General features: G+C 37.3%; 4 protein-coding genes across 4 annotated transcripts; 1 reads left to right on the top strand and 3 right to left on the bottom strand.

Annotated features, from left to right (window-relative positions):
- Positions 1-1,042: 1,042 nt before the first annotated feature.
- On the top strand, positions 1,043-5,610 carry LOC102600595 (bifunctional riboflavin biosynthesis protein RIBA 1, chloroplastic-like). The gene is made up of 7 exons (XM_006351694.2): positions 1,043-1,227; positions 1,710-2,088; positions 2,164-2,385; positions 3,064-3,386; positions 4,296-4,425; positions 4,744-5,040; positions 5,139-5,610. Exons 1-7 carry the CDS (start codon positions 1,178-1,180, stop codon positions 5,409-5,411), a joined length of 1,674 nt encoding a protein of 557 aa, XP_006351756.1. The 5' UTR covers positions 1,043-1,177; the 3' UTR covers positions 5,412-5,610.
- Positions 5,611-5,782: 172 nt separating this feature from the next.
- On the bottom strand, positions 5,783-7,251 carry LOC102600267 (acetyl-CoA-benzylalcohol acetyltransferase-like). Its single transcript, XM_006351693.2, has one exon. The coding sequence runs from the start codon at positions 7,102-7,104 to the stop codon at positions 5,803-5,805; it is 1,302 nt and encodes a 433-aa protein (XP_006351755.1). The 5' UTR covers positions 7,105-7,251; the 3' UTR covers positions 5,783-5,802.
- A 454-nt stretch (positions 7,252-7,705) lies between these two features.
- LOC102605429 (acetyl-CoA-benzylalcohol acetyltransferase-like) lies at positions 7,706-9,045 on the bottom strand. Its single transcript, XM_006351790.2, has one exon. The coding sequence runs from the start codon at positions 9,014-9,016 to the stop codon at positions 7,706-7,708; it is 1,311 nt and encodes a 436-aa protein (XP_006351852.1). The 5' UTR covers positions 9,017-9,045.
- Positions 9,046-9,545: 500 nt separating this feature from the next.
- On the bottom strand, positions 9,546-10,297 carry LOC107061410 (salutaridinol 7-O-acetyltransferase-like). The gene is made up of 2 exons (XM_015310604.1): positions 9,852-10,297; positions 9,546-9,768 (listed from the first exon to the last, which is right to left on the bottom strand). Exons 1-2 carry the CDS (start codon positions 10,295-10,297, stop codon positions 9,546-9,548), a joined length of 669 nt encoding a protein of 222 aa, XP_015166090.1.
- Positions 10,298-10,715: the final 418 nt, after the last annotated feature.

Genomic DNA, 10,715 nt, shown 5'->3' with positions numbered 1-10,715 from the left:
CCCCTCTATTTTTATGAGAGAGTAAAAATATGAAAGGAGAAAAGAGCAGAAAAATTTCTTGTGTATTTCATCACTGTACAATATACATATTTATAGGAATACAAAAGGAATCTAGTCCTAACAAACTGCACAGCTGTCCTATGCTAATTTGCTGTAAAATAACAAACTTGTATTTACATTTTGAATAAAAGAAAAACTAATATTTACAAGAAAATATCTAGAAAACTTCCGGAAGAGAGGACAGGTGGCTTGTTTAGATCAAAGGGTTAAAATTGTTTATTTCCACTGTACTCTCTTGTTTTTCTTTTGCTTTGTGTCTGAGATGACTTTCTTCCGTGGTAGAACTTGAGACTCTATTCTTCTTCTATGATGGTGTCGTCTCCAGTGGGTCAAGTTTCATTGTTGGTCCAACATTTTAATTACTTATCCACTTTTGAATTGACATACCTATTAAGAAAACAATGATTAACATAATACGTTTATCATTTAGTCCTTATTAATTACTCCCTCCGTCCCATTTTATATGTCACATTTTTACTTTGTCACTTGCATTAAGAAATGATGTAACTTTACTCTTCTATCCTTATTTAATGTTTTCTTAAGTCATCTTTATTATAAAATGACAAGATTAATTAACTATTCTATCAAGGGTATAATAAGCAAAATATGGTAATTTATGCATAAATTTTATAAAATGACAAGTATTGTGGTTCAACTATTTATAGAAAGGGATGACATATAAAATGAGACGGAGGGAGTATAAAGTAGATGAATTAAAAATTAAAAATTTTCAAGTTCTACATTTTTCAAAATAATTAATTCAAGATATAATAGGTAAATTTTTTTTTTTTTTTTTGTCCTTTTCTGATTTGTCAAATTAAATAAATAAAAAGAAACAAGTAAAAAAAATAATTTGGACAAATAATTAAGAGGAGTAAATCGCAAAATGAGCTTGTATAAATTGGTATTGGTGAATGAAAGAAATGGGACATGACCCGCAAGTTAGCGTAGCATTTATTTGCGCCAACCTACCTATTTCCTAGACCTTTCTGAAATCTTTCATTGAAAAATAACAAGTTGGTTTTAGCTTTCTCTTCTATAAAAGGAGAGAAAGACACCAAACTCCATCATTAATCTTCTTTCAGGTTTCACCTTGCCGTTGAAAGACACAACATTCATGGCTTCCATCAACATTTCTTTCCCTTCAACATCTCTCAGTCGATCCCAGTAAGCTTTTTCTTTTCAAGAATCAATCTGTTGATTTTAGGAATCTGGGTTTTGTAGTGTCCTGTTATGGGTTCTTTCTTTTTATGATGGGTATGTTTGAATTCACCGTGGATGCATTTCTTGAAAAGGGAAAGCTTTATTTGACTTGGATTTGTTTATTTCTTGAATGGTTTCTTGGAATTGTTCTTGTTTGAACTTTACAGAGTCGCACTCTGTTTTACAATTTTACTGCTTTTCAAGATTCTTTATTTGACTTGGTGATGGATTATTTAGGCATTGAGGCGTAGTAGTAGTAGTTTAATTGACATGTAGCATATCTAGTCATGTAAAAACTTGCTAGGATCTGTCAATAGCATCAGCTTAGTTTATAATGTGGTTGAACATTCTCCATTCACCTGTTTAAATATTGATTTCTCACCTTTCAATTTCTTAAATAATTGCAGGATTATGAGTTTTCCCTAATCTGCTAACTTTTCTTGTAGAGCATTAAAGAACTTCAAGTTGTTCAATGGATTGCATTCCGGAGATCTAGTTTCTCTTAATGGGGTATCTTCAGGGTCATTCATACGGCTTAATGCTAGACCACACTTAACCATCAAGAATGATTTCAAGATTAATTCTGCATTATTATCTGGTGAAGGAGACATCCGTTCTCAATCCAGGGGAGAAACTTCTCTGTTTAGTAGCCTCTCTACAGGAACTGAGACTCAACCTGATGCTGTAACCTTTGCAACGCTAGAAGCAGATGGTGTTCCTACAACAAGTGGCTTTCTTTCAGATGATGATGAATGTGATTTGGATTGTCCGACGGAAGGTTTTTCATCTGTTCCTGAGGCTATTGAAGACATTCGCCAAGGAAAGGTAGGTTCTTCTTAAAAGTCAACAAGAGTTTTTCTTATGTTTGTAAAAATAAACTTAAGTCAATCCTTATTGCAGATGGTGCTAGTTACAGATGATGAAGGCAGAGAAAATGAAGGGGATTTAGTTATGGCTGCATCCAAAGCTACACCAGAAGCAATGGCTTTCTTTGTGAAGTATGGAACAGGGATAGTTTGTGTGAGCATGACAGAAGAACACTTGGAGAGGTTACAGCTTCCATTGATGGTAAACGATAAAAAGAATGAGGAGAAACTTTGTACAGCATTCACAGTCTCAGTGGTATGTATTAACTTGATTACTTACGTTTGCATCTCTTTTTGTAAGGGTGGAGTTGGGGGTGGTATGGGAGCTTCCTTAATGGCAAGCGAGTTCTCATTTCAGAATTTGGGAATTTAACATTTCTAAACCTGCCTGATACAGTCCAATTACTAAGTTGTTTGATATCTAAACCTTACCAACTAAAGAAAGAAGAAAAAAAGATGTAAGAAGTTTTCTGCTACAAATTTCGTGGGATGCTTTGTAAACAGAAAGAGTATTACTGTACCAAGTCCAACACTATAATTGTTGTGCAAGCACGCCTACTTGCCTTGCCATTTTTCCAATTGGAGAGTTACTCTCAATCAATGCTGGGATATTGTGTTCTCCAGGGAATATTTCAAGGATCTACTATCTAGTGTATGCTATTCTGGCAACTGTGTGGAATACGACAACCTTTATCTTCAATGTTTTACTTCTACGTTTAATAAGGGATAAAACATAAATGAACATACCTAAGGCTTGTTTCTGAAAGATGTTCTAACATTCAATTCTTTTAATTTGGTTTCTGTGCTAAAAGATCTCTTGAGAATTATCCGTCCTGTGTGATCCCTCTTGCTGCTAGTTGTCCTTTCAGCATCCTAGTCTTGTCTCCTGCTAATTGGATGCTTACGAAGCATTAATGGTAAAACAATCATGCAGGACGCGAAACATGGAACGACTACAGGAGTATCTGCTCATGATAGAGCAACGACAGTAATGGCACTTGCGTCCGGAGATTCAAAGCCTGAGGATTTCAATCGACCGGGGCATATTTTTCCTTTGAAATACAGGGAAGGCGGGGTTTTAAAACGAGCTGGACATACTGAGGCTTCAGTGGATCTTGCCGTGTTAGCTGGCTTAGACCCTGTTGGAGTAATATGTGAGGTTGTGGATGATGATGGTTCCATGGCTAGATTGCCTATGCTTCGTAAATTTGCAAAAGAACATAACTTGAAGATCATATCAGTTGCTGACTTAATCAGGTGGTTAACAGATCTGCTTCTGATTTCTTTAAGAGTTGGTGTTATGTTACCAATTTCAAATAAAAAAAATTCTTTAAGAGTTGGTGTTGCTGAATAAATTCTTTCGTGGTTTGTTGTTTTGTCATGCTTTAACGTGGTGATAAATACTTCTGATGGTTCTAAAGTGAGGCTTCCTTTTCTGAGTGGATCTATTTTTCTATTTAGCTTCTTCTTTCTTTTATCTACTGCATACTAGGCAGTTAATTTGGGAGATTGTGCAAAAGTCCATGCCCCTTATTCCTCAAGAGAAACCAAGAGATGTGTTAAAGTTCTGATTTGATAGTCAGGAGCACCCTGTAATAGCTTCCTAATCCTGATTTCCACATTCTATTTTTGGGTAAACCACTTCTTAGTATACTTCAGACAGTTCCCATTTAAGTCAATGATTTCCTTATATTGTGTAAGCTTACTTATCCCCAAAAACTGTAAGCTTAGCTCTCACTTCCAAGGATGAAGATAGACTTAGGCTTTTCTATCATTGGGCATCATGGAATCAATGGTGATATAAATCTTTTCAGTTACTGAACAACCAGACTACAAGAGATTGGAGATGCAGCAAGTCTTTGAAGAAACTTTATCTTCATGGGTTGGTGCATTGCATCTGTTCTTTTACTAAATTGTGTATGCCAACACATCCATGTGCTAACATACTATGTCTAGTTTAGTTTTACTTGATCAAAAGAAGTCTACTTTTGATTTTTTTTTTTTTTCATTTCGTTTGCATTTAGCTGCATTAATATCTTAAAACTCAGTAGATGTGACTTCTCTTATCCTTGCTTTGTCCAGCAAATGCTTGAAAGCAAGCATTCATTTATCGTTTCTGCTACATTAGCTTTTGGTACATCATCTGACAAGAACTTCCTTTTACAGATATAGGAGGAAAACAGATCAGCTGGTAGAGCATGCTTCTGCTGCAAGAATACCTACTATGTGGGGCCCGTTTACTGCCCATTGCTTCAAGTCAATAATAGATGGAATTGAGCACATTGCTATGGTTAAGGTAAGCAACTTTCAGGATATTCTCGCATATATCTTCGGCAGTGGTTGGACTACTCAAAGTTGTACAAACATATCAGTTTGTTGTGTTTCACTAATCACAAAACTAGGTATCTTATCTATTTGAAACATGAAGTTCCATCTTCTTCTTAAGTGGAAAGGGGACGAGCACGTTTACTATTGTATCTTACATCACTTTACAGTTTGACATACAGTTTGACATCCTTGTAGAATTTTATTAATGCAAACTATGGGCGTATTTGGCTTGACAAGTTCATTTTGTGTTTGGTACTGATTTGGGATGAATTTGTTGAATGACCAGGGGGATATAGGAGATGGACAAGATATTCTTGTCCGGGTACACTCGGAATGCCTCACAGGAGATATATTTGGTTCAGCCAGATGTGACTGTGGATCCCAGCTGGCAACTGCAATGCAACAAATTGAGGCTGCTGGCAGGGGGGTTTTGGTTTACCTCCGTGGTCATGAGGGTAGAGGCATTGGTTTGGGTCACAAACTTCGTGCTTATAATTTACAAGATGCTGGACGTGATACTGTTGAAGCGAATGAAGATCTTGGTTTGCCCATTGATTCAAGAGAGTACGGGGTTGGTGCACAGGTACTCACTTCCTATATAAGCTCTCTCTGGATTGTGCTGTAACTTTTGTGTAAATCTTGTTGTCTTAAAGCAAAACTAATTTTTTTTTTCTTCTGCAGATCTTAAGGGATCTTGGTGTTCGAACTATGAAGCTGATGACGAACAATCCTGCAAAATACAGCGGGCTCAAGGGTTATGGTTTGGCAATTTCTGGTAGGGTCCCCGTTGTGACTCCCATTACAAAAGATAACAAGAGATATTTGGAAACAAAACGTGCTAAAATGGGCCATGTATACGGTTTGAACCTTATTCGCCCGGCAACCAGCACCAGCACCAGCACCAGCACAACAAATGGTAAACCAAACTCTGAGAATACTTCTACTATAAGATGATCTGGTTGGCGAACAACTTGCTTGAGGAATAGCTATCACCTTTAACACATAATTCAAATATTAATCATTATTTATTGCTCATCGTACCTAAATATTGATTTCTTGGTGCTGATATTTTACGGACAATTCTTTTTGTCCTTGGATGTATATTAGCATTTATGAGAAGTAATGCAATTCACCTTGTCAAGTGTTAGTGAAAGCCAACATAGACTTAGCTGATAACAAAGAGTATGTATGTACACATATCATCACGATTTAAGTTTATATGACACATGTTTTTCATTGATTCAAACAAAGAGTACTAGTGATGAATGAAGAAAACAAGAAGCAACAAGCAAAGCAAAACAAGGAATATTACATAATAATGTACTAGTTCCAAATGGAAGGAATGCTACTTTGGAAGTGGAGAACAAAATGTCAAGATATCATCATCTCTCTCGAATTCAGCCATGTCATTCTCCTTCAAACTAACCCATGCTTCTACTCCATCACTATCCTTTGTGTCCATCAGCATAATGACTTCAATAGCATCAAGGCTAACGGAGCTCACCCAGAATGGCTTTCCCCAACCAAAGTCAGCTTCATACCAAGAGAATCCACACCAACTAGTGCACGAATAAATGTCCATCTCGTCACCTTGGCAAAGCATGTCTACAGCTTTTATCTGATTGTTAACAACTAAACAGAAAACATCATCAACTCTTGCCGCCTTACCAATGCTTACGCATGTGTCCCGTATTGTATTTCCTACCAACTCATGATTCAACTCCTGGCTTGCCTCTAGATCAGCAATTCCAAACATGGTACCATTACCTAGAGCATGTTCTAAAGATGGTAACTTTGATTTTCCTCTCAAATTAATAGGAAATAAAAAAGATGATCCCCTTGAATGTCCATTTTTGGCGGTGGAAATGCCTGCAAGAACCTTCCATATTAACGACATAACGACCATCACTCTAGTAGGCTTAATGGCACTTGAATATTTGATTGTATTTTTGAGCTTAGTTATCGCCAAAGCATCAAACACAAACCTCCTCGTGAAACTCTTAGTGCCCCTGTTGGATGGTGGTGAATATTGAATTCCTGATAGCACTCTTGTGGGAAATAGCGATGACAAGTGACCAAAACTTGGGAGACAATCTTTTGTCGTTCCTGTAAGGCAAGTGTGCGCCCATTCCTTGACAAATGTTGCTAAAGTGAAAGCATCAGCTACGATGTGTGAAATTTGTATGCCCATGACTAGTCCTCCACAATTGAATAGGTTCACTTGGACACCAAGTAATGGACTTGATGGTAGATCTGAGTATGGTGGAACAGCACTAGGCCATGGAAGAAAATCATTCAAAAGCTCAGTGTTGGGTCCTTGGTGAAGAAATTCAGCAAGATCCGCGCTGACTTTGGTTTGGACATACTCAACACCTTCATCATTGCACTGAATTGAGAATTCATCTTCATTAAATCTCCCTGCTATAGGGTAAAAGTTGGTTAATATCTGGGCCAAAGATTTTTGCAACTTATCACATCTTTCAGTAGTCGTACTGCAGCTTGGCAAGTAGTGGAAGAGTACTGGTACATATGCACGAGGAACCATCTGATCGAAAAATGAAAGCTTGAGGGTCTGAAGGTGATTCGGGGTAGGAATTGAGGGCTTCAACATTTTCCTGCTATGGATTTGGATCTCTAACTTGGCCATTAATTAGGATTAGCAACAAAAGAGAGTTTGAATACACGAGAGTGTTTCTTAATAGGAAATAAAATAGTACTGCATCTGCTAATGAAAAGGATCTGAGCAATTAAAAATGTGTGGATGCCATTTTTGGACCAGACTATTAACTGATGACATTTTGTTTAATTTGTATATATTCTGCTTGTTAGGCTTTTGTTTATTAAATAAAAGCAAATGGTTCTATCAATAAGCCGGCCCAGAAGTGACCGGCCGAGCTCAAACAAAAATACAGGCATTGATCCAATCTAGAAGCCTCTGGAAAAAATAAAATCCAAACTGATTCTCTCAATTTTATTTGCATACGAATTTATATAATACAATTAAAGAGAAGCACTAGAAATTTGGACTAATATATATCCCTAAAATGGATCAAGCTGATTGGTTCAACAAACAAAGATATAAGTTAATAACTCTACCATCAGCTAGGATTTGTATCCCATGACTCAAGAAGATACATATATAAAGATAGTTTGAAAAATAATGAATATCTACCAACTCGGCAAACAACATAATTTGTTTGTGATGAAGGGAGAAAACAAGAAATCGAAAGGAATGGATCCAATGCTAGCTATTTTGAAAGTGGAGAACAAAATGTCAAAATATCAGCATCTCTCTCGAATTCAGCCATGACATTCTCCTTCAAACTAACCCATGCTTCTATTCCATCACCATTTTTGGTATCCATCAGACAGATTAATTCAAGAGCGTCAAAGCTAACGGAGCTCACCCAGAATGGCTTTCCCCAACCAAAGTTAACTTTATACCAAGGGAATCCACACCAACTACTGCACACATAAATGTCCATCTTCTCTCCTTGGAGAAATTTCTCATTAACTTTTGTGTGATTGTTAACAACTAAAGAGGAAATATCATCAACGCTTGCCACCTTACCAATGCCTGCACATGTGTCCCGTATTGTATTTCCTACCAACTCATGATTCAACTCCTTTTCTGCCTCTAGATTAGCAATTCCAGACATCGTACAGTTCCCTAGAGCATCATCCTCTAAACATGGTAAATTTGATTTTCCCCTCATATTAATAAGAACTACAAAAGACGAGTCCCTTGAATGTCCATGTTTGGTGGTGGAAATTCCCACAAGAACCTTCCATATTAACGACATAACGACTACCACTCTAGTTGGCCTGATGGCACTTGAATCTTCGATTGTATTTTTTAGCTTAGTTATTGCCAAGGCATCAAACTCAAACCTCCTCGTGATAGTCTTAGGGCCTCTGTTGGAGGGTGGTAAAAATTGAGTTCCTGATCGCAGTGTTGTTGGAAAGAGCGATGACAAGTGACCGAAGCTTGGGAGACAATCTTTTGCTGTTCCTGTAAGGCTAGTGTTCGCCCATTCATTGAGAAATGTTGCTAAAGTGAAAGCATCAGCTACGATGTGTGAAATTTGTATCGCTATGACTAGTCCTCCACAATTGAATAGGTTCACTTGGACAGCAAGTAATGGAGTTGATGGCAGATCTGAGTATGGAGGAACAGTACTAGGCCATGGAAGAAAATCATTCAAAAGCTCCGTGTTGGGTCCTTGGTGGAGAAACTCAGCAAGATTCGCGTTAGCTTTGGTTTCAACATACTCAATGCCTTTATCATTGCAGTGAATTGAGAATTCACCTTCAATAAGTCTCCCTGCTAAAGGGAAAAACTTGGTTAATGTCTGGGCCAAAGATTTTTGGAGCTTATCACATCTTTCAGTAATTGTTCCTTCAGTATTGCTTGGCAAGTAGTGGAAGAGTACTGGCACATATGCATGAGGAGCCAGCTCATCGAACAATGAAAGCTTGAGGGTCCGAAGATGATTCGGGGTTGGAGTTGAGGGCTTCAACATTATCCTTGTCTGAATTTCAATCTCTAACTTGGCCATTAAATAGGATTAGCAACAAAAGAGAAAGTATTTCTTAGTATATAGTGTCTGGTAATGAAAAGGAGCAAAAATGTCTAGACTGTTCCTTTTTGTTTTGGCTGTATTTATAAAGCCCATTTCAAAACTACAGACAGTCCATGTGTTATGTCAACCTGTTTCTGCATATTTGGTTATACTCGTTCTCGTTGGCAGGGCATCAGTTTATAAGAAATATTCGCTGAAAACTCAATAACAAAGTAGTCTCTTGATCCCATGCGATCCATGTGCTCATTTGAGTTTTATATCAATATTATTTCAGATCAATCATGGGTGGACGCACATGTTTAAATATACTAATACATAAACGATATGTATAAATCATATATTATCTGTCAACAGATCAGCTAACTCATTTCCTTACAAGAGGTGACAACTTGATCCTTCCACATTCACAGTTCAATTGAAATTAGATATTCCTTTTCATCATATAAATAAACAGGGAAAAACCAAAACACTACGCTCTTATGAAAATTTTACACTTCAAAATGAATCATTTTATCCACATGGAGGAATCAAATGCTACTTTTGAAGTGTATGACAATATTTCAGAATCTCTCTCGAATTCAGTCATTTCATTCTCCTTCAAACTAGCCCATGCTTCTATTCCGTCACCATCTTTTGTGTCATTTAGGATAAACACTTCAAAAGGCTTGCTAACACTGCTCACCCAAAATGGCTTTCCCCAACCAAAGTCTGCTTCGTACCAGGGGAATCTGCACTAACTAGTGCTCGGATAAATGTTTATCGGTCTCCTAGACCAAGTTAGTTTATAACTTCTGTGCCACAGGTAGCAAACATAGATGTAATATCATCAATGTTTGCCTTACCAATGCTTGCAGATGTGTCCCTTGTTTTACTTCCTACCACGTTAACAAAGCCATTTAACTCATTTCTCAACTGGTTTGCCTCAACAGAAGCAACAACCGTCACGTATAAATTCCCTAGAGCATGCTCTAAAGAAGGCAAATTTAATTTTCCCCTCAAATTAATCGGAAATAGTAAAGACGACGACCCCCTTGAATGTCCATGTCTGGTTATTGAATTGCCTACTATAACCTTCCATAGGAATGAAAGAACGACCACCAGTCGAGTAGGTCTGGTGAATGTGGCACTCAAATTGATTCTGTCTTTGAGATTTGCTATTGCGAAAGCATTAAACACAAACCTCTTGGTGACAATCTTAGGGCCTACGTTGGAAGGCGGTGAAACTTGAGGTCCTGATAGCACTGTTGGTGTGACCATTTTAATATTATACAAATTGTTACATATTCACATTGCCACTGCCACACTAAGTCTTTGCTGAAATGTATGACATTTGTGCCTAATTACTCATGGTCAATTAATGACCAGAGGCATAAGGCAAATTGCTTTCTGAACGTTGGCAATGGAACGTTGGCATCTGCACGTTAGTGCATTTGTTGCCCTCAACTTTATTTCATTCTTTACTCCTCCATTATTCTTGTAACCTATGTAACTCCTAAGACCATTATCTTCACTATTTACTACACCATTATCTTCCTATTCATTGCTAGGAAGACTTCTTCTAGTATAAATAGTGGTGGTCTTCATTTGGTTTGTCACACACAACACACAAGAAAATATAGAGTGCATAAGGTTTGTCAAAAAGAGAGTTCTTATTAGTTGAAGGGAGGTGTTTCTT

This window comes from Solanum tuberosum, unplaced genomic scaffold, assembly GCF_000226075.1.
Source record: "Solanum tuberosum cultivar DM 1-3 516 R44 unplaced genomic scaffold, SolTub_3.0 scf00136, whole genome shotgun sequence".
Lineage (NCBI taxonomy): Eukaryota > Viridiplantae > Streptophyta > Magnoliopsida > Solanales > Solanaceae > Solanum > Solanum tuberosum.
Note: the sequence above shows the minus strand (reverse complement) of the source record. Positions and strands in the feature narration are given on the sequence as shown.

Bases quoted from the DNA above. Each gene is read 5' to 3' on its own strand.
- LOC102600595 (XM_006351694.2), top strand. From the start codon at position 1,178: ATGGCTTCCATCAACATTTCTTTCCCTTCAACATCTCTCAGTCGATCC. The intron at 1,228-1,709 runs GTAAGCTTTTTC...CTTTTCTTGTAG, and splicing joins ACATCTCTCAGTCGATCCCA to AGCATTAAAGAACTTCAAGT. The intron at 3,387-4,295 runs GTGGTTAACAGA...TTCCTTTTACAG, and splicing joins TCAGTTGCTGACTTAATCAG to ATATAGGAGGAAAACAGATC.
- LOC102605429 (XM_006351790.2), bottom strand. From the start codon at position 9,016: ATGGCCAAGTTAGAGATTGAAATTCAGACAAGGATAATGTTGAAGCCC.
- LOC102600267 (XM_006351693.2), bottom strand. From the start codon at position 7,104: ATGGCCAAGTTAGAGATCCAAATCCATAGCAGGAAAATGTTGAAGCCC.
- LOC107061410 (XM_015310604.1), bottom strand. From the start codon at position 10,297: ATGGTCACACCAACAGTGCTATCAGGACCTCAAGTTTCACCGCCTTCC. The intron at 9,769-9,851 runs GTTTGCTACCTG...TAGTTAGTGCAG, and splicing joins ATTGATGATATTACATCTAT to ATTCCCCTGGTACGAAGCAG.